This window comes from Panthera tigris, chromosome E1, assembly GCF_018350195.1.
Source record: "Panthera tigris isolate Pti1 chromosome E1, P.tigris_Pti1_mat1.1, whole genome shotgun sequence".
NCBI classification, from domain to species: domain Eukaryota; kingdom Metazoa; phylum Chordata; class Mammalia; order Carnivora; family Felidae; genus Panthera; species Panthera tigris.
The window spans coordinates 2,952,385-2,972,500 of record NC_056673.1 but is presented as its reverse complement, the minus strand read 5'-3'; the positions used below and the strand labels follow the sequence as shown (position 1 = coordinate 2,972,500).

The 20,116-nt window shown below is 51.5% G+C and overlaps 2 protein-coding genes, 2 non-coding genes and 1 pseudogene across 6 annotated transcripts; 3 read left to right on the top strand and 2 right to left on the bottom strand.

The window, feature by feature from the left end:
* Positions 1-6,131: 6,131 nt before the first annotated feature.
* On the top strand, positions 6,132-10,642 carry AURKB (aurora kinase B). Of its 3 annotated transcripts, none has more exons than XM_042966113.1 (9): positions 6,132-6,217; positions 6,519-6,615; positions 7,925-8,027; positions 8,136-8,190; positions 8,387-8,578; positions 8,805-8,943; positions 9,065-9,213; positions 10,013-10,187; positions 10,330-10,642. In XM_042966113.1, exons 2-9 carry the CDS (start codon positions 6,568-6,570, stop codon positions 10,501-10,503), a joined length of 1,035 nt encoding a protein of 344 aa, XP_042822047.1. In that variant the 5' UTR covers positions 6,132-6,217; positions 6,519-6,567; the 3' UTR covers positions 10,504-10,642. The 3 variants fall into 3 exon arrangements, with proteins under 3 accessions (XP_042822047.1, XP_042822046.1, XP_042822048.1); XM_042966112.1 differs by having other exon boundaries at positions 8,384-8,578; XM_042966114.1 differs by lacking the exons at positions 6,132-6,217; positions 6,519-6,615; positions 7,925-8,027; positions 8,136-8,190 and having other exon boundaries at positions 8,486-8,578; positions 8,805-8,953.
* A 3,306-nt stretch (positions 10,643-13,948) lies between these two features.
* LOC102951206 lies at positions 13,949-14,126 on the top strand (annotated as a pseudogene).
* A 2,902-nt stretch (positions 14,127-17,028) lies between these two features.
* On the top strand, positions 17,029-18,815 carry BORCS6 (BLOC-1 related complex subunit 6). The gene has a single exon (XM_042967491.1). It carries the CDS (start codon positions 17,047-17,049, stop codon positions 18,109-18,111), a length of 1,065 nt encoding a protein of 354 aa, XP_042823425.1. The 5' UTR covers positions 17,029-17,046; the 3' UTR covers positions 18,112-18,815.
* Positions 18,816-19,518: 703 nt separating this feature from the next.
* On the bottom strand, positions 19,519-19,592 carry TRNAI-AAU. Its single transcript has one exon. It is a non-coding gene; the product is annotated as a tRNA-Ile (tRNA).
* Positions 19,593-20,008: 416 nt separating this feature from the next.
* Positions 20,009-20,082, bottom strand: TRNAT-AGU. The gene has a single exon. It is a non-coding gene; the product is annotated as a tRNA-Thr (tRNA).
* Positions 20,083-20,116: the final 34 nt, after the last annotated feature.

The following is a 20,116-nucleotide window of genomic DNA, read 5'->3' as shown; positions in this document are numbered from 1 at the left end:
TAAGTGTGACTGGGATATGTAAAAAGATAAATAACAAAATCAAATCATGAGACAAAAAGACAAAGATTCAATAAAGTCATATGGATAGGCAACTGACCAATTAGAAATCTCACACATGGATGACAGATGTAATAAAAGAAATCTAGGTAGGGGTGCCTGGCTGGCTCAGTCGGTTAAGCCTCCGACTCTAGGTTTCGGCTCAGGTCATGATCTCGTGGTTTCCTGAGTTCAAGGTCCACATTGGGCTCTGCACTGACAGTGCAGAGCCTGCTTGGAATTCTCTCTCCCTCTCTCTCTGCCCCTCCCTACTCACACTGTCTCTGTCTCTCTTAAAATAAATAAACTTTAAAAAAAAGTCTATCTTACATCTTAAACTGGGAACAGTCTGAGAGAGATTTAGCTATTAAAAAAAAAATAGAACTCAAGAATTTACCCAAAACACAGCACAGAACAGAGGGACGAGAAATTTCAAAAGCATGAAAAAACAAGCTAACTGATGTGGAAGATAGATTTAGAAGCTCTGATTACCTCCAGAGGAGTTTCAGAAAAAAGACAATAGAAAATAGTAAAGAAACAGTGTACATAGACTTAATTATTACATTTTTGCACTGAAGCTTCACCTGGATGCCTTTTTTTTTTTAATTCTTTTTTTAACATTTATTTATTTTTGAGACAGAGAGAGACAAAGCATGAATGGGGGAGGGTCAGAGAGAGGGAGACACAGAATCCAAAACAGGCTCCAGGCTCTGAGCCGTCAGCACAGAGCCCCACACGGGGCTCGAACTCACGGACCACGAGATCATGACCTGAGCTGAAGTCGGCCGCTCAACCGACTGAGCCACCCAGGCGCCCCATGGGTGCCTTTTATTTCACACACACACACACACACACACACACACACACATCAGAAGGAAACAGGGAAAAATTGGTTAAGATTGAAATAATTAAATAGTAGTTATGCAATTGCTTTAAAAAGTATTCCTGTGGGAATGCAAGCTGGTGCAGCCACTCTGGAAAACAGTATGGAGTTTCCTCAAAAAACTAAAAGCAGAACTACCCTACGACCTGGCAATTGCACCACTAGGCATTTATCCATGGGATACAGGGGTGCTGTTTCGAAGGGACACATGCACCCCCATGTTTCTAGCAGCCCTATTGACAACAGCCAAAGTATGGAAAGAGCCCAAATGTCCATCGATGGATGAATGGATAAAGAAGTTGTGGTATATATATACAATGGAGTATTATTCGGCAATCAAAAAGAAGGAAATCTTGCCATTTGCAACTACGTGGATGGAACTGGAGGGTATTACGCTACGTGAAATTAGTCAGAGAAAGACAAAAATCATAGGACTTCATTCATATGAGAACTTTAAGAGACAAAACAGATGAACATAAGGGAAGGGAAACAAAAATAATATAAAAACAAGGAGGGGGACAAAACAGAAGAGACTCATAAATATGGAGAACAAACTGAGGGTTACTGGAGGGTGTGGGAGGGAGGATGCGCTAAATGGGGGAGGGGCATTAAGGAATCTACTCCTGAAATCATTGTTGCACCATATGCTAATTAATTTGGATGTAAATTTTAAAAAATAAAAAATTAAATTAAAAAAATAAAATAAGATAAAATCATAGCAGATAGCATGCAAAATAAAAGCTCATTTAAAGATCAGTTTTAGGGTTATCTGGGTGGCTCAGTTGGTTGGGCGTCCAACTTTGGGTCTGGTCATGGTCTCACAGCTTGTGCATTCAAGCCCTGCATCCAGCTTTGCGCTGACTCTGTGGAGACAGCTTAGGATTTGCTCTCTCCCTCTGTCTCTGCCCCTCCCCTTCTCTCTCTCTCTCTCTCTCTCTCTCTCTCTCTCTCTGTCCCCCTCAAAAATAAACATTAAAAAATAATAATAAAGATCAATTTTACTTCTTGGTGTGAAAAAAAAAGTATTCCTGGTATTTGAAGTATTTTGTAATCTTTTTTTTCCATATTTTTTTTGGTGGTAAAATACACTTACCATAAAATTTACCATCTTAACCATTTAAATGTGTACAACTCAGAGGGTTGTAGTATGGTTACACAGTTGTTCACCAATCACCACGATGTGATTACGGAATGTTTCCTTTTTTTATTATTTTTCATTTTTTTAAGTCTATTTGAGAGAAAGAAAGCACAAGTTGGGGAGGGGCAGAGAGAGAGGGTAGTGGAGAGAGAGAATCCCAAGCAGGCTCTGCATGGTTGGTGGAGAGCCCGATGTGGGGCTCGAACTCTTGAACTGTGAAATCTTGAGCCTAAGTCCCCCACTTAACTGACTGAGCCACCCAGGCACCCCCAGAACATTTTCATCACTCTGAAAAGAAACCCCTGTAGCCATTGGCCATCCCTCCCCATTTCCCCCGCCCCCTTGGGAGTATTGGCCAGGCCCCCCCCCCCCAAACCAGCCCCTTCCAGATCCTTCTGAGTCTACTCCTCATTCCTGAAAGAGGCTTATTGGTTGATACTGAGAATGTCAAAGAAATTGACATTTCTTTGGGAGATATTCCATTATGAGAAATACAAGGGACTAACATCTATGCATCCCGAGCATTATAGTATCCCAGCCATTCTGCCCTGAACACATCCTGTCCCTTTGGAACATGATCCAATCCTGCCCCTTCCCAGTCTTGGGAAAATACGCCCCAGCAAGGAGGTCACTGACAACTCCCCCTCACTGACCTCTCCAGAAGCTCTGGGGTAAACAACAGGGATTTTGTTCACTAACTTTGAACAGGCAGCTGATGGTTGCCTAGCCGACAGAACAGATAGTTTTTGTTTTGTTTTGTGGTTTATGAATAATGCAAATCCCGGTCCTGTGCTGGCCCCGTCAAATATTCCTGAAAGGCCAAATATCTTCTGGCAAAATGTGCGAGTGGGAATTTAAAGACCGTGGAGGGACGGGGACACTGTATGGGATCGATCAGGCATATCCCACCCTTGCACTGCGTCTCCTGACACATTCCGGAAATATCTCCCTTCGCTAGGTCATGAGGAATAAAGTAGACTGCAGGTGATAGAATTTTCACAAAGCTTTTCATTAGCTAGTCTCTCTAGGCCAAGTACGTTGATGAAGTCACTACAGTTGAAGTGGGCTCTCTCCCTGATCTCGGGAAGCGGGGTTAAGCTGACCCTAAGTAAAAACAATCCACCTCCAGAAGCAAAATTATTTTCTCACAAATGGCAGAGGGGTGCCCTTGGTTGCCAAATCTCTGGAGATACCTCATCACACACAGATCTCTGAACGTTTGTATTAATCATGGGCTCCCCAGAATGAAATTGCAAGCCACTGTGGCACACAGCTATTTCTACCCCCCACCCCTTGGTGTTTTCACTGTAGTGGCTACGAGAGATACTCACTTTACCAGGATCCTTTGCAGTAGTCATGTGACACAGTTTTGGCCAAGGAGAAATCTATTGGGTACTTCTGGAAAGGCTTCTGCTTATCCTGATAAAAGGGGCGCAGACCATTGGCCGCCATCTTGCAATCATAAGGAACATGTGAAGAGAATCACAGAAAGGCAATCCAGATCTCTAACAAAACAGCTACGTACTTGCTGACTTCTTGCTACACAGGAGAAAATAGATCCCTATTGTTTGTGCCACTGTTAACTGGGCCTTCTGTAACTTGCAGCCAAAAGCATTAGAAAATGATCGAGAAACCCATAAGCACTTCTTGGATTTACATTTGGCTGAATTATATGAAACTGGTGTTTTTGTAGGCCAAATGATTGACTCTCAACAGTTTCACGTCACTTATTCAAACTCTATGACTAAGAACCCTTGAGGCTGGGTCTGTAGATGTGTGTCCGTGAGTATTCTTTTGACCCCAAATAACCAAACCCTCAAGTCAATGCATTAGGGAAAGTGCAGAATAGGCGTCCAGAGGCTCAACAACATCATCAAAGTCTTGGGTTCTTCCCAGGCCTCTCTTCTGCCTTCTACGAGGTCAAGCTTCATTCTCAGGCTGCTTCCTTCAGGAGTACCACCAGCAGCAAGGTGTGTTTTGTGGAGAAAAGGAGTTCTGCCCAGCATTCTGGACAAGAATCCTAAAAGTCCCATAACTGGCTCACTTGGGTCACATGCTTATCCCCCGAACCATGACCATGATTCTGGTCGTGGTGTAAATCGATCAGCATCCAATCCTGGATTTGCGATGGTGTCAGCTTCCCTCTCGGATCCACAATATTCTAGGTGCTTTCTGGAAGTGGAAATGGCTAGGAGAATGGACACTGGCTAGATTACCACGTTGTCCACAAGAGGTCTCCGCCAAGTTGGAGATTAGGAGTTGGCAGGAACAGAAACCACTAGAGTGGAATCCGTAGACACTTGGTTGTTTCCATACCTGGGCTATTATAAATAATGCTCAGTGAACATGGGAACACAGATATTTTTTTGAATTTCGCCTTCCTTTTCTTTGGATAAATACTCAGAGGTAGAATTGCCAGGCCCTACGGTAGTCCTATCTTTAAGTTTTTGATGACTCCGTGCTGTTTTCCACAGTGGCTGCACCAGTTCACATGCCTACCAACCGTGCACAAGGGCTCCCTTTTCTCACATCCTCACCAGTGCTTGTTACTTCCCATCTTTTGGATGACCATTCGAACAGGTGTGAAGCTATGTCTCATTGTGGTTTTGATTTGCATTTCCTTGATGATTAATGATGTCAAGCATCTTTCTCGTCTTTCTTGGCCATCCATATGTCTTCTTTGTCCATATGTCCATCCATATGTCTTCTTTGGAGAAACGTCTATTCTGATCTTCAGCCCGTTTTTATTTTTTATTTTTTTTAATTTTTTTTTAACGTTTATTTATTTTTGAGACAGAGAGAGACAGAGCATGAACGGGGGAGGGTCAGAGAGAGGGAGACACAGAATCTGAAACAGGCTCCAGGCTCTGAGCCGTCAGCCCAGAGCCCGACGTGGGGCTCGAACTCACGGACCGCGAGATCATGACCTGAGCCGAAGTCGGCCGCTCAACCGACTGAGCCAGCCAGGCGCCCCATTCAGCCCGTTTTTAAATCAGCCTGTTTTTTGCTGTTAAAAAGTTGCGTGAGTTCATTAGGTACTGGGGGTATCCGCCCCTTACCAGGTATACGCTTTGCAAATATTTTTTCCCATTCACCACCTTGCCTTTTCGTTTGCCGACGGTTTCCTTTGCAGAGGCCTCCAGTTTGCTGAAGTCACGCTTGTTTGTTTTTGCTCTTGCTTTTGACTGTGTTGTCAGAGTTAAAAAAAATAATAATAATTATTGCCAAGACCTAGGTCAAGAAACCTACAGCCTGTGTTTTCTTATAGGAGTCTTATGGTTTCAGGTCGTACGTTCCAGTCTTTAATTAATCACTTTTCAGTTCATTTTTGTGTCTAGTGTAAGAAAGTGATCCAGTTTCGTTCTTTTGCTTGTGTCCCTGTCCAGTTTCCCCAGCACCATTTATTGAGGAGACCGCCCCTTCCCCGTTGTGTATTCTTGGCAACTTTTTCATAAATTAATTAACCATGTATGTGTGAGTTTATTGCTGGGCTCTCTGCTCAGTCCCATTGATCTATGTGGCGGTGTTTATGCCAATACCTCGCTGTGTGAATTACTTACTGTAGCTTTGTAATACAGCCTGAAATCTGGGAGCGTGATGTCTGTCCTGTCACTAGCTTTGTTCTCTCTCCATTGCTTTGGCTAGTTGGATTCTTTGGCAGTTCCATACAAATGTGATACTGTTGTTTTTTTTGTTTTTTTTTTGTTTTTTTTCTGCTTCTGTAGAATATGTAACTGGAATTTTGATGGAGGTTGCATGGAATCTGTAGATTGTAGAGGGGGGAACAAGGGAGTTTGCTTCACAAACGGCGCTGGCATAATGAACTCCCCGTGTGTCCGAAACAAAGACCCTGGTCCCTACATACAGAAGGATACATCCCAGATACATTAAATTTTTAAATTAGAGGAAAAAGATACGAGGTCTTTTGACTCCCGGACAAGGTAAACTTTGCTCAGCCAGAACCCCAGCGATATTCCGCCCCTAACTTTGGGCGCCACCCGCGACGTCACGCGGTGTCCAGCCAATGAGAATTGGGCATGGACAGCGCGCTCAGCCAATGGGGCCACGGCGGGAGATTTGAAAGGGCCTCAGCCGGGGGAGGGCCTGGCAGGTTCAGTCGTTTGCCCGGGGCCCGGAAGGTGGCCGTGCTCGGGCTCCAGGTGAGCCGGCTCCCTTTCGCGGGTCTTGCGCTGGGAGAGGCCAGGCGATCGGGCAGGTCGGGGGTCCGTTGGGCGGGCCCGCGCGCACCCGTGGGGCTGCTGGGAGCTCCAGGGTAGAGGGAGGGTCCCGAACTGGCGGTGCGCAGGGAGAGGGCGGGGGCGGCGAGACCGGCACCCCAGTGCGCCCCGATGAGCCAGCGAGCTGACCTGCTCCGTGTCACCGGCCCCAGGCCTGCGCTTCCGGCTAGATCGGTCCGATCCCTCCCTCTCTCACTCCCCCTTTTTTTTCTGCTTCCTACAGCCCTGTTTCCCCCGTCTGCCCAGCTCTCCTCCCCCCTTTCCCTCCCAGGATGGCCCAGAAGGAGAACGCCTACCCCTGGCCCTACGGCCGGCAGACGGTAAGGGCTGTCCCACTTCCCCTCCCCCCACCCGCATGGAGAGTTCCTGCCTGGGGATTTGAGGTCCCGCGGGGGCCGGGGGCGGGGCGGAATCCTCCAAATCGCCCTCGGTTTTGTTCCGACGTCTGGGTCCCAAGAGTTTGGTAGCTGGAACCCGGTCCGGTCATTTGCAACTACATCCTATCAGGCGCTGCCAACTTGAATCTGACCAGCCTGTGAGGACCCTCTACAGGGTTGAGCCTCCTTGTCACGTATAAATGCTATCTCGGCCGAGCAGACAGGTTCCGTGGTTCCCAAACCTTATCCCGAAATAATAGGCTAAGTAGGAAATAGACTCTGAACGGGTCTATGTAAGTTTAAAATTTGTTGCAACATTCAAGACCTCCAGGACCTCATCTAAGCCTTATTAGACTGAGCTTTTTAGGGAGAGTGAGGGTGCCTCTGCCGATCCTTGAATTGGGGGCATTTGTTACCTGCCCTCTACTGCCCGCTGGGATGGGAGCTGGTGTGAATGAGCGTGGGGTTGCAGATGGACCGGACTGTAGAGGTTGGACAGTTTCGTGCCTGAGAATGTGGTGTGGGCCAGGGCCGAAGAGGTGAAATGTTCGGTGTTGGGGTGACTGTGTCCTTTAAAAAAAAAAAAAATTTTTTTTAATGTTTATTTTTGAGGAAGAGAGAGAGAGTGCGTGAGCAGGGGAGGGGGCAGAGAGAGAAAGAGAGAGAGAGACACACACAGAATCCGAAGCAGGCTTGAGGCTCGGAGCTGTCAGCACTGAGCCCAATGCGGGGCTCGAACTCAGGAACCGTGAGATCATGACCCGAGCTGAAGTTGGATGCTTAACCGACAGAGCCATGGCGCCCCAAGTCCTTTGCTTCTTATCTCAGGCCACCTTAGGTTGCTTATTAAGAACCCATTTTATGGGCTCCCGGGTGGCTCAGTCGGTGGACCATCTGACTCTTCATTTCCGTTCAGGTCATGCTGTCACGGTTCGTGGGATCGAGCCCCGCTTTGGGCTCTGCGCTGACAATGGAGAGCCTGATTGGGATTCTCTCTCTCCCTATCTCTCTGCCCCTCCCCTGCTCTCTCTCTCAAAATAAATAAGCATAAAAAAAAAAAAAGAACCTATTTTAATACAGAGCGATGAGCGGAGCTTTGGGAGTTTTGAGCAAAACTGTGGTCTCAGTGTTCCTCTTTGAACAGGTGGGTGGCTGGGTGACCCTCAGCAAGTACTGAAATGCTGCTGGTAGCACATTCCAAGCGGGTCCCTGGAACAAAGGCACCCTCAGAGCTCCCCCTGCTCCTTCTCAGACTCAGCCTGGCCTGAACACCCTGCCCCAGAGGGTCCTCCGGAAGGAGCCTGCCACCCCATCCGCGCTTGTCCTCATGAGCCGCTCCAACACCCAGCCCACAGGTAACCGGGACCCGGGAGAGGATTGAGCTGGGCGGACCAGGGTCTAGGGGGTGGGTGCGGGGATGAAGATATCAAAGGAGGGCCTCAACTCCCCTGTCGTTTGCTTAGCCGCCCCCGGCCAGAAGGTGGTAGAGAACAGCGGTGGGACCCCCAACTTCTCCATGTGAGTACCCAAGCCTTGGGGTGGCGGGGGAGGAGACAGGACAGCGAATAGGTAGGAAACGAGAGAGGTAGCCGCTCGGGGCAGGAGCGCCTGGTCCCTCCTCGACTCCCTCCGGAGGGAAACAGGGCTCAGGGAGTCCCCACCTCGGGGGACTGCCCGGCCGTCACTCGGCTGCCTTCCTCCCACCTCCAAGCAGGCGATCCTTCACCATCGATGACTTTGAGATTGGGCGTCCTCTGGGCAAAGGCAAGTTTGGCAACGTGTACCTGGCTCGGGAGAAGAAAAGCCATTTCATCGTGGCGCTCAAGGTCCTGTTCAAGTCTCAGATAGAAAAGGAGGGTGTGGAGCACCAGCTTCGCAGGGAGATCGAAATCCAGGCCCATCTGCAGTACGAGCCCCTGTGCGCCGACCCAAGCCCCTCCCTGCTCCTCCCTCCGCTCCCCTTTCACCCCCCTCCCTCCCCCCCTCCCCATCCAGACTGCCTCTTCCGCTGCCACTTAGCGCCCCGGAGCTCCCACTCCCGAATGGGACCCCGGTTTGCCCCACGTGGCACTGTTGTCTTTCCCATTTCCTTCTGCCAGGATGCAACCTGAGTCCTCCCTTCCCTCCTCCAGGCATCCCAACATCTTGCGTCTCTACAACTATTTCTACGACCGCCGAAGGATCTACTTGATTCTGGAGTATGCCCCCCGGGGCGAGCTCTACAAGGAGCTGCAGAAGAGCCGCACTTTTGACGAGCAGCGAACAGCCACGGTCCGGGCGGGTGGGCGCCTGGGGCACCGGCAGGGGCCCGAGGCTGGGGGCCCGCTGCTTGTAGCTTGAGGTCCAGCCTTGTCTGACATCCTGTCATTGCCCCCCCACCCCTACCCCCCAGATCATGGAGGAGCTGGCAGACGCTCTGATGTACTGCCACGGGAAGAAGGTGATTCACAGAGACATAAAGCCAGAGAATCTGCTCTTGGGGCTCCAGGGAGAGCTGAAGATCGCCGACTTTGGCTGGTCTGTGCATGCCCCCTCCCTGAGGTATGGTGGGCCAGGAGCCCTGCCCTAGGAGTGAATGGCTGGGGCGGTCAAAATAATACCACTCCGGAGCTCGTTACCTAGACACATGTGTTACCTAGACACATGTGGGTTTGTCCTCCTGTCCGTAGAGACACAGCAATATCTTTCCAAGAATAGGTGACCCACAGTTTTGTTGCCCAGATTTCCTGCTGAATATGTTGGGACCCTCTTGCCATGCTGCTGAGGATGTTCCCACATCATCTGTAATGGCTCCATAGTATTGCACGATAGAGATGGAACCTGATTTATTTCAGCAGGGCCATGCTTCCTGGACTTTTGACATGTCCCCAGTTCTCCCTTCACCCCCAGTTTTTCCTTTACTTCTAAGATGAGCGTTGCCCTTAGATCTGATTATTTCCAGGCACATCCCCCTGTGTGCCAATTCTACCTCTATTTTTTTTCGTAATGTTTATTTATTTATCTTTGAGGTGTGGGGGGAGGGAGAGGCAGAGAGAGAGAGAGGGAGACACAGACTGGGAAGCAGGCTCCAGGCTCCAAGCTGTCAGCACAGAGCCTGACGCGGGGCTCGAACCCACGAACCGCGAGATCACGACCTGAGCCGAAGTCGGACGCTTAACCGACTGAGCCACCCAGGCGCCCCACTCTGGGTTGTACCTAGTCCTGCCCCCAGGGCCCTGTCAGAGTCTGGTTGAGACACCCCGCTGGCGCATGCTGGGGGTCGCTTGGCTCTCTGTCGAATGGCGGGGAAAAGAGAGGCCATCTTTATCTGGGGTCTCTTCCCCCTCCCCAATCCACCCAGGAGGAAGACGATGTGCGGCACCTTGGACTACCTGCCTCCAGAAATGATTGAAGGGCGCACGCACAACGAGAAGGTGGATCTGTGGTGCATCGGGGTCCTTTGCTATGAGCTGCTGGTGGGAAACCCGCCCTTCGAGAGCGCTTCACACAATGAGACCTATCGGCGCATCGTCAAGGTAGGAGGGTGGGCCCCGGTGCCTGGCGGGGGCTTCGCGCAGAGGTCAGGGGCCGGCAGGGGCTGGGCCCTAGGTCATTGTCCAAGTGAACTGGGTGGTCAGGGATAAACCTACGGGGGCCCTTCTTCCTCTCCTTCTGCAGGTAGACCTCAAGTTCCCCCCATCCGTGCCCACGGGAGCCCAGGACCTCATCTCCAAGCTGCTCAAGCATAACCCCTCCGAACGGCTGCCCTTGGCCCAGGTCTCGGCCCACCCTTGGGTCCGGGCCCACTCTCGGAGGGTGCTGCCTCCCTCCGCCCTTCAGTCTGTCCCGTGACTTGTCCCTGTCATTCATTCGGTTGTGTCTGTCTGTATGCCTGTATCTGTGTATTTGGAAGGAGGGGTACCCGGCCTGTTCCTCTGTCTGTCTTCTACCTCCTTTTTATTTAATAAAGGCTGAAGCTTTTTATACAGAAGCATTTATATGGAAGCTTTTTATAGGGATGAGTTTAGACTTTCACAGGTAGAGACTGCTGTGGGGGGAGTTTCCCCTAGAGGGAGGGGATGGGGGCCAGGCAGGCACTGCACCGACGTCCCCAGCCAGCAGCCACCCCCGTCATTTCTTCCTCTGCTCTGGCCCCCAGGGCCTGGCCGCTGGGGCCTCAGATCCCCTCTGCTGCCCCTGAACATCACTTGCCTCTCCCCTCCTCCTCTTCTCTCAAATGCTGCCCCTCTAAGCCTTTCCTTCTGGTTCAGTCTCCACCAACCTAGGAGCAACTGAACGTTGCTGTCCCTTAGAAGTTGTCTTTGTTTCGCTGCTCAAATCTGGTACAGGAGGGATAAGGAAACGGACACACAGAGAGGCTACGTGGTCCACCGGAAGTCACAAGGGTCGTGATGGGGGAGCCCACTTTTAACGTCCGTATTCGTGAACGCCATGCTACAATGGTGTACTGATCCCTTTCCACAGCGCACACATTTATTTTCTGTGCATCTATAGATGCACAGAACTGGAACAGGAACTCAGTGCTTACTGCTACCATGTAGGTCTAGGGGGAAAAAAGGTTCTTTCTTTATCAGATTAAGGAAGGGTTTGGTTTTTTGGTCTCCCGAACAGGTGTTGACTTTCATCAAATGCTTTTTCTGCCTCTGTTGGTTATTTGCTCTTTTGATCAAGGCCAAGTATGTGAATAAATTTCCTTTTTTATACTTCGTGTAGTTAAAAAAAATTGTTTTTTAAAATCAGTGTTCTTATTTCGGGGGCACCTGGGTGGCTCAGTCGGGTGAGTGGTCGACATTGGCTCAGGTCATGATCTCATGGTTTGTGAGTTCGAGCCCCGTGTCAGGCTCTTGGCTGTCAGTGCAGAACCTGCTTTGGATCCTCTGTCTCTCTCTTGCTCTCTGCCCCTCCCCTGCTCTCTCTCTCTCTCTCTCTCTCTCAAAATTAAACATTTTGAAAAATAAATAAAATTATCGAATGATGTATAAGGCCTTTTTTTTTAAATTTCTAGTTTCTCTCCCTTTAAATTTTTTTAATGTTTATTTTTGAGAGAGAGAGAGAGAGAGAGAGAGAGCATGAGTGGGGGAGGGACAAAGAGAGAAAGGGAGACACAGAATCCAAAGCAGGCTCCACACACTGGGAGATTGTGACCTGAGCTGAAGTCAGACGCTTAACTGACTGAGCCACCCAGGCGCCCCTCTCCCTTTTCTTCTCTGCCAACCCCACCCTTCCTACCACCAGTGAAACATGCCAGCCCACCTTCCTGACAAACGTGGCTCCTTTCACGCTAGTTCATCCCACCTCCTAGCTGTTCTGCCTGTTTCTATTCCCGGCGCGTTTTCCACATGGGAAGTTAGCATACTTGGAATAAAATCCAAACTCGTTCCTCAACAAGGTCATCTACCGATTTTCAACCCTGCCTACATGCCTTAGGATCACCTGGAGGGGCTTACAAAGAAAACAAAAACGCTCACACATCAGCCTAACAAACTCAGGTTGAAGCGCCCTCGGTGGAGACGCAGACATCCATCTGTTTTACGAGTCTGAGTCGAGGGGTGCCTGGGCGGCTCAGTCGGGTAAGCATCCAACCCTCAATTTCGGCGCAGGAGATGACCTCACGTTTTCATGGGTTCCAGCCCCATGCTGGGCTCTGCACTGACCCTGCGTGGAGACTGCTTGGGATTCTCTCTCTCTCTCTCCCCCTGCCCCAGCCCCTGCTCTCACTGCCTCTTTCAGAATAAATAAACTAAAAAATCACCAAAAGCCCGAGTTGAAAACGACTCCAAGCTCATCTCCCAACTGCCCTCCCCCTTCCATCAGTCATTAATTGATTGATGGCCTCCTGGCTGTTCCTTGGGCATTGCCCAGTTTGTTTCCACCTCCAGGCCTTTGCCCTTGCTCTTGCCTCTGTCCAGAATGCCACCCCGCAGCCTCCTTTGAGTAACGGGAACAATCTGTGTCATGATCTTTGGTCAGTGACGTTTGCTTTTCCAAGAGGAAAAAATTCCACCTGTTCCCGCGAGAGCCGCCCCCTTATCCAAATGATGGGAGAATAGGGCAAGTCTATATCCCACATAACGCTACATTCCACCCCTCAGCCCACTCGACAAACACCCTGCTTGACAAACCCTACAAAGAACACAAGGGCCTGGGTCCGGGGGTGTCCTGGGGGGCGACAGCTGTCCTAGTTGATGTTGTTTTAAGTAAAGCTATCCTTACGCCGACTCCAGCTGATCTTGGAACATTTGTTCTCTTTGGGCGCTTGCTGATCGATCACCTTACCTTTCCACTGAACAGACGACAGAAAAATGACAAGCCACCCCCCTCTTCTTTTGGCGGGGGAGGATCTGGTGTCTTCCTGGTCTGCATTTCTGTGGGTGGTGCGGGCACTGGCGAGACCAATAAGAAGTGACCAGCTCCCTTCACCGTGGGGGGAGCTCTATGGAGGAACGAGCTTTCGCTTCTGGCCAGCACCCCTGAGTTCTAGTTCTTTCTCCATTGTTTTTTTAGTCATGTGACCTTGGCCGTGTTGTTCAATCTTTATGAGCATTTAAGATGGAAATAACAATCCTACCTTGCTTATAACAGTCTGTTCTCAAGTGCAGTCGTAACTAGATTTAAAAATCTAGCCTCGAGCGCATGGGTGGCTCAGTCAGTTAAGCATCGGGCTCTTGGTTTCGGTTGGGGTCACGATCTCACGGTTTGTGGGTTCGAGCCCTGCATGGGGCTCTGTGCTGACCATGTGGAGTCTGCTTCGGATTCTCTATCTCTCCCTCTCTGCCTCTCCCCTGCTGGGTCTCTCAAAGTCCCACACGCTGGCTGCATCCCAAGGCAGTGGCTTTCTACGTTTGGAATAGGTTGAAGAGAAAGGCCACGTTTCCTCAGGGTCCCTGTACCTTAGTGAGCTCTGCAGAGGTCCAAACCCTGTCTGGTCTTATCTGTGGCATCACACTTTCTACCCAGATTTATATATTGTGCGCCTCAGCTGATCACGTGAATGAATGAGACTAGCATCTGGGAAAGCTGTATGAGTGTCACACGCCGTCTCCTAATGATGTGGCTTGAAACAGAACTGGGTGGTATTGATCCGACTGACCAACTGACCTCTAATACCACAAAACTAGTTCCTGAGATAACCGGATGTGTGGCAGACATTCTGTGCCCACGGGGACAGCTGAGGTCGACACAGATTGGCAGTAATCTGTCCCGAAGCACAGAGTGAGAAGTTTCTCGGGGCTACGTGGGTAGGGAATCGGCTGGTTGGGATCTGGAGGGACTATCAATGGACACCCAGAAAGACCGTCAACCCCCAAAGCAGCAGCCCGTGATACATACCCGCAGAGAACGTCACAGAGAAAACTGAGGTAAAATCCGGGAATCCAATCAGATGCAGAGAATGTGGATACAGAATAATGTACAAGAAAAGGACTAAAAGATTGGTTATTTTTGAGGCTCGATGAAATATAAAATTCAGAGGATTATCTTGGTTTGTATTTGGATCTGCTGTTAATGTTGCATAACTTTCGATTAGTGTGTTTATCTTTATGAGTACGACTACATACATGTGATTTCATTTTATTTTACTTTTTACATGGTTTCATTTTAAAATGAAAAAAAAAAAAAAAGATTGACAGAGGGGTGCCTGGGTGGCTCAGTCAGTTAAGCATCCGACTTTGGCTCAGGTCATGATCAAACAGTTCATGAGTTCAAGCCCCGCGAGGCTCTGTGCTGATGCCTGGAGCTTGCCTTGGATTCTGTGTCCCCCTCTCTCTCTGTTCCTCCCTCTCTCACACTCTGTTTCTCTCTCTCTCAAAAATAAATAAACATTAAAAAATTAAAAAATAAAAATCTTTTGAAAAAGATTAACAGAGAACGATAGAACATAAAGATGGAAAGAACCAGGGTCCTCGGTGTTTTTGTGGAGTTACTGAATTTACCGACCCTGGAGTCCTCGGCCACCTTCCTGTTTATATATCTTTGGCTGATTTGCTTGTAAGATCAAGGGCTATTAACAATTTGTCATACACTTGGCCGATATTTTTTTCCCTGTCTGCAATTCGTCTTTTAATGTAGTTTATTGGGTGGTTTTCTATCTTGGAATTTTCTAGTATTATATTGTCAAGTCTTGTCATCTGTTTCCTTTATGGTATCTGACTTTTGGTCTTACTTTAAAAAGCCTTCACTGGGGGTGCCTGGGAGGTGCACTCGGTTGAGCATCGGATTCTTGATCTTGGCTGGGGTCATGATCTTACAGTTCGTGAGTTCAAGCCCTGCTTGAACTCAGTGCTGATGGTGTGGAGCCTGCTTGGGATTCTCTCTCCCTCCCTCTCTCTCTGCCCCTCCCCTGCTCGTTTTCTCACTCTCTATCAAAATAAATGAATAAACTGAAAAAAAAAAATGGACGTGAGCTGGATTTGGCCCATGGGCCATACCTCGCTGGCCCCTAATGTACATCCTGTGGATGCTCCCCCACGGCCCCTGCCCTCTCCCCCATTGTGTTAGCGGCCAGGTTTGGAGGCAACTGACCTGCCCTCCTAGCTCTAGGTGGGCATAATGCGGTGTGAGATGCCTGGAGAAGACAGGAAGAGGGAACCAAATCAGCTGGCATCCTGGACTTCCCAGACTCTAGAAGTGTCAGACATAATGTTTGTTGTATAAGACACCTGGATTATGGCATTTTGTTATAGGAGCCCAAAGAGACTAGCACAACCTCTGAAGAATGACAAACAACATAGCCATGTTGCCACCATGAGGAAGCGAACTTAGAATAAAGCTGCCCCCAGAGACTGAAACCAGGTCCTTCGTGACATCTTTAGCCCATTGGATTCAGGCTTCTCTGATGCACACTCTATCTTGAGACCATTATTTCACGACGCAGCACAGTCCCCTTCTTTTAATGTTGTTGTTGGTTCAATTTGTATTTTTTTCTATCACTTGCTGAATAAAGAACCCCTGCCTGATGGGGGGTAAAGGGAAGACGGGGGTGGGTGGGTGGGGGGTGGCGGTAACAGTCCCAGAGAGGGGGAAGAAGCTTAGAGTAGACCATTGGGCTGATGGTTTATTAATCAGGCCTCTGGGTGCAATTGACAGAAACACATCTTGAATGTGCTCAAGTCACAAAGGGGAAATTAATGGTTTGGGGTCATTTACTGAATACATCTTTATGAAGCACCTACCATATGCTGGGCACCGTGCTAAGCACTGAGGATACAGATCAAAACAGACAAAATAACCTTACCCTCACGGAGCTTACATGAGCAAATAAACAAACACAGAGTGTGTTAGATGGCAATAAGGGCTATACACAAAAGGAAGGGAAGGGAAATAGGGAGTTGCTGTGGAAAGTGACTGCAGTTTTAAACAGGTGGTCAGGGAGTTATTTGCATAAGGGTGGTATTTGAATAAGGAAGGAGGTTGAAATTTTCCAAGAAAGGAAGGAAGGAAGGAAGGAAGAGAAAAAAGAAAAGGAAAGGAAGGGAAAGGAAAGGAAAGGAAAGGAAAGGAAAGGAAAGGAAAGAAAAAGCAAGACCAAGTGTAAATCCCTGAGGCAGTGTCAGAGCAACAGTGAGGAAGTCAGCATTTTGGCTCCGGCAAGACCAGCGGAGGGAAGAGAAGGAAGAGTTGGGATCAGAATGGTATCAGGGCTCCGATCTTCATGCTGAGCCATTCATTTATTAAATATTTTACCTCGTGGCAAAATCACACACCATCCTCCAAGCAGAGAGATGCTCATACGTGGAGGGAGCCGGAGACAGCGAACAGTGTCAGAAGCACAGGAAAGCCCGTAAGCCTGCTTCGTTGTCCATCGGGAGTCGCTCTGGCCAGTTCCTGTGCCAGGGCTGTGAGCCGAGGATGATGCAACGGACCATCCGAGTTCTGCTGAGGATTCTGGTTTCATCCCTCCTGATGGACCAAGCGTGGTTCAATCCCGATGGTCCAAGCAGGACAGACTCTTCTCGTCCCCCACAAACTCTCTAAGGGGTCGCATCTCTGGTGCCCACTCGGTGGGTCAGCTAAGCAACAAATGTGGGCGTGACAGTTGTGGGTGGAAAGAGTCTGAGCCGGGCCCCGGAGGACTCGCGTATTTTGGAACCTTGATCTTTAAGATTTGCCCCGCCTCCTCTCGAAGGGGCGGAGCGACGAGGGCAGCTGTCACCGCCTTCGCACCGCCCGGCCGGCTCTCACGTGGGTTGGGCCGCTCAGTAACAGCTCTCCTTCCGGGACTTCCTGGTCGTCGCGACCAATCAGAGTGCTCTTCCTGTCCTGACCATTGTCAGCCGGCTGCCAATCGCGCGCCTCTACCAACGCCCCTTAAAGGCGCCGCCGACGCCGCCTGAGCCGGGGCTGATCAGTTTCTCGGTTCCTGCCCCCAACTGCGGCATGGAGTCGTCCCAGGGGCGGCCTGGGCCCGAGGCGGACCTCCCGGCTGTAGGGGAGCAGCAAGCCGTGATCTTCGGCGGCGGGCCGGGCCGAACCCCCTCTGAGCCGCCCTCAGGCCTCCCGGCGTCTGGGCAGGAAGAGGCCGAGAACGTTGAGGGCGCGAGCCGCCACCCCGGGGCGTCCCCGAAGACTTCCAGCCGCGGCGCCGTCCACCGGGCCGAGCGGGAGGCTCGGGACGACGAGCCCGGCCGCGGAGGGACGCGGTCCGGGCCGGGTAGCCGCCGGGGGGCGCCGGGCCCTGAGCCCGACCCCCACGGGTCCTCCCGGCTGAAGGACCCGGAGCCACCGGAGGACGAGCTTGCATCCGAGAGCGGCTGCCGTCGAGGGAGCCCGGGAGGCAGCGGGATGGAGGTGGAGCCGCAGGAGGAAGACGAGGAGGCGGCGGCGGCGGCTGGCAGGGCTGGCCGCTCGTTCTCCAGCCGCCTTCAGGACAGCCGCAGCCTGGACGGGCTGAGCGGGGCGTGCGGCGGTACCGGGTCCGCAGGGGGTGCCGAGCCCGGCGCGGGCGGCGGGCGCCGCGCCACCATCTCCAGCCCCCTGGAGCTCGAAGGCACCGTGAGCCGCCATGGCGACCTCACCCACTTCGTCGCCAACAACCTGCAGCTCAAGATTCGTCTGAGCGGCGCCCCTCAGCCCCCGCCCCCTGCCCCTGCGCGGCCCTGCGCGGCGCCCGCACCGACTCCCGCCATTCCTCCCATCGACCCCGACGTGCTGCGGGACCTGGAGCGGCTGAGTCGGGAGCTGGGCGGCAGGGTGGACCGTCTGCTGCGCGGGCTGGGTGGCGCGGTGCAGGAGCTGACAGCGCTGAGCGTGGGCTGCATCCAGACCTACCGCGACGCCGTGGACTCCCTAGGCGAAGCCGTGGACATGAGCATCAAGGGCATGTACACCCTGCTGGCCCGCTGTGAGGAGCTGGAGCGGGCGCTGCAGCCAGTCCAGGGGCTGGCGCGCCAAGTCCGGGATATCCGACGCACCCTGGAGGTGTTGGAGGCCCTGTGCAAGTGACCGGGAGGGCAGGACAGGGCTGGCCAAGCCGGGGCCCAGCAGGATCCTAAGGACTCAAGGAGCCCTGGTGGGAACTGCCCGCCGAGGGGAGGCCTATATACTGGAGGCTCTTCCAGATGGATTTAGCAGGCCTGCGACCACTCGCTGGGCCTTATTCAGGTGTATGTGGGGAAGTTCGGAAGCCTTCCCCGGTGGGAGGGGACGATGCTCTGCTTCTATTAAGTTGGCCATCTGTAGCTACCTTGTTCTCAACTCTCTTCTCCAGCTAGAGCACCGTCTCTGGGAACCCAGGGCTTTAGGTCTCGGCTTGGGAGACGTGACTGCCATATGTGGTCCAGAAAGGAGAACAGAGGAGGCCCCAGCCCCCACTGTGGCCACCCTGATTCCCGTGGTCACATCTCAGGTGCCAGGGGCTGTGGGAGGTTGAGTGGTCCTTGGCCACACACCGTGCAGACAAGGATGCACATCCGCAGATGGGTAACCCCCTGCTTCTGCCCTCTGGCCCCCTACCATCCCACCTCCCCAGCCAGACCCGGGGTGGAGCTAGACGGAATGCATTGCATGGTAGAGGGGGGTGAGGTGGGAGGGGTCTCGCTGCTCTCAGGGTTCAGGCAGAATTGTTGCTGGTTTTGAAGCCCACCTATTGTGGAGTGTTCTAATCAGCTTTGGCTTTCTGAGTTTTTGTGGAATTAAAGTCCTGCTGCTAAGGCTCAGGTGTGTTTGTGTGGGCTCGCAGGGGTGATAAGCTGAAGGAACGGGGATGAGGGTCGGTCTTTTTCACGGAGCTCTCCTGGCAGATGCTCGGAGAGGGGCGGGGGGCCCAGGCTACCTGGGCAAGGCTATGGCTCCTGCTGTTAGGCAGCCCTGCCATCTGAGGAGATGTGCAAGACGCAGACATGGGCTCAAAGATCCATTAAAGCAGAAACACAAGCAGGGTGACCCACTATCTGTCAGGGTCCTCTTAAATCTTGAAGCGGGATCTTAGATCTGTAGGGAAGGGGTCCTCTTAGATCTTGAAGCGGACAGGCAAGGACTGGGTGACCGGAAACACCTGTTACCTCCATTCCTGACCCCGTTTCCCACATGCTGCTGCTCAGTGTCCTATTTGCCCCAACCTCTCCAAGCCTTCTGTTCACAGTTCGTATAGTAAGATCCCGGAGCCCCCAGGTTACGGGCAGGAGAGCTACAAATAGAGATATAAGAAAAAACTCCAGTTTTATGAAACTTTCCTCCTCCCCCGCCCCCGAGGCAATAGCGTCTTGGATTGAATCTCAATACGTTTCTATTTTGGGTGTGAAAAGTTCCGGGATTCAAAACGTTGCTCTGCAAACCTTCCCCGGTAACAAGAAATTACCAGTACGAAGTTTTACGGAGAGGGGAGAAAAGGAAAAAGAGAGGAACCGCTACTGGCCCGTACGGGGATCGAACCCGCGACCTTGGCGTTATTAGCACCACGCTCTAACCAACTGAGCTAACCGGCCAGCTGGTGCCAGCGCCTCAAACTGGAACCATGTAGAATTCATCTTGTTGGTCCGTCCTGTCTGTAGGAAAATTTGAAAATGGGTAGGATCATTTGGGGGGACGTGAAAACGATACTAACAGAATCACCAGGCACTTCGGGAAGCGACAGCAAGGCGCAGTACGGGTGACGGGTAAACACAGATGCCACTCCCTGCTCGGCTGCAGGTCGGGATGTGCGTAGGGAGCCCGCGATGGACAGCGCGCACCTAGTGGTGTCCGCGATCCCAACCAGAAACGTCAGAGGCGGAAAGCGCCGCCCGAAGCCTCCCGGTGGATTCCCGGGCAGACGGTGGTGGACCTGGGAGGGTGGGGAGTGGGGGGTGGAATTGCACAGGCAGGATGTCCTGAGACACCTTGCAAAAGCAGTAGTCTGTGGAGGCACCGCTGGGATTCGAACCCAGGATCTCCTGTTTACTAGACAGGCGCTTTAACCAACTAAGCCACGGCGCCCACCGTCCGGTACCTGGCACCTTCTTTCCTTGGC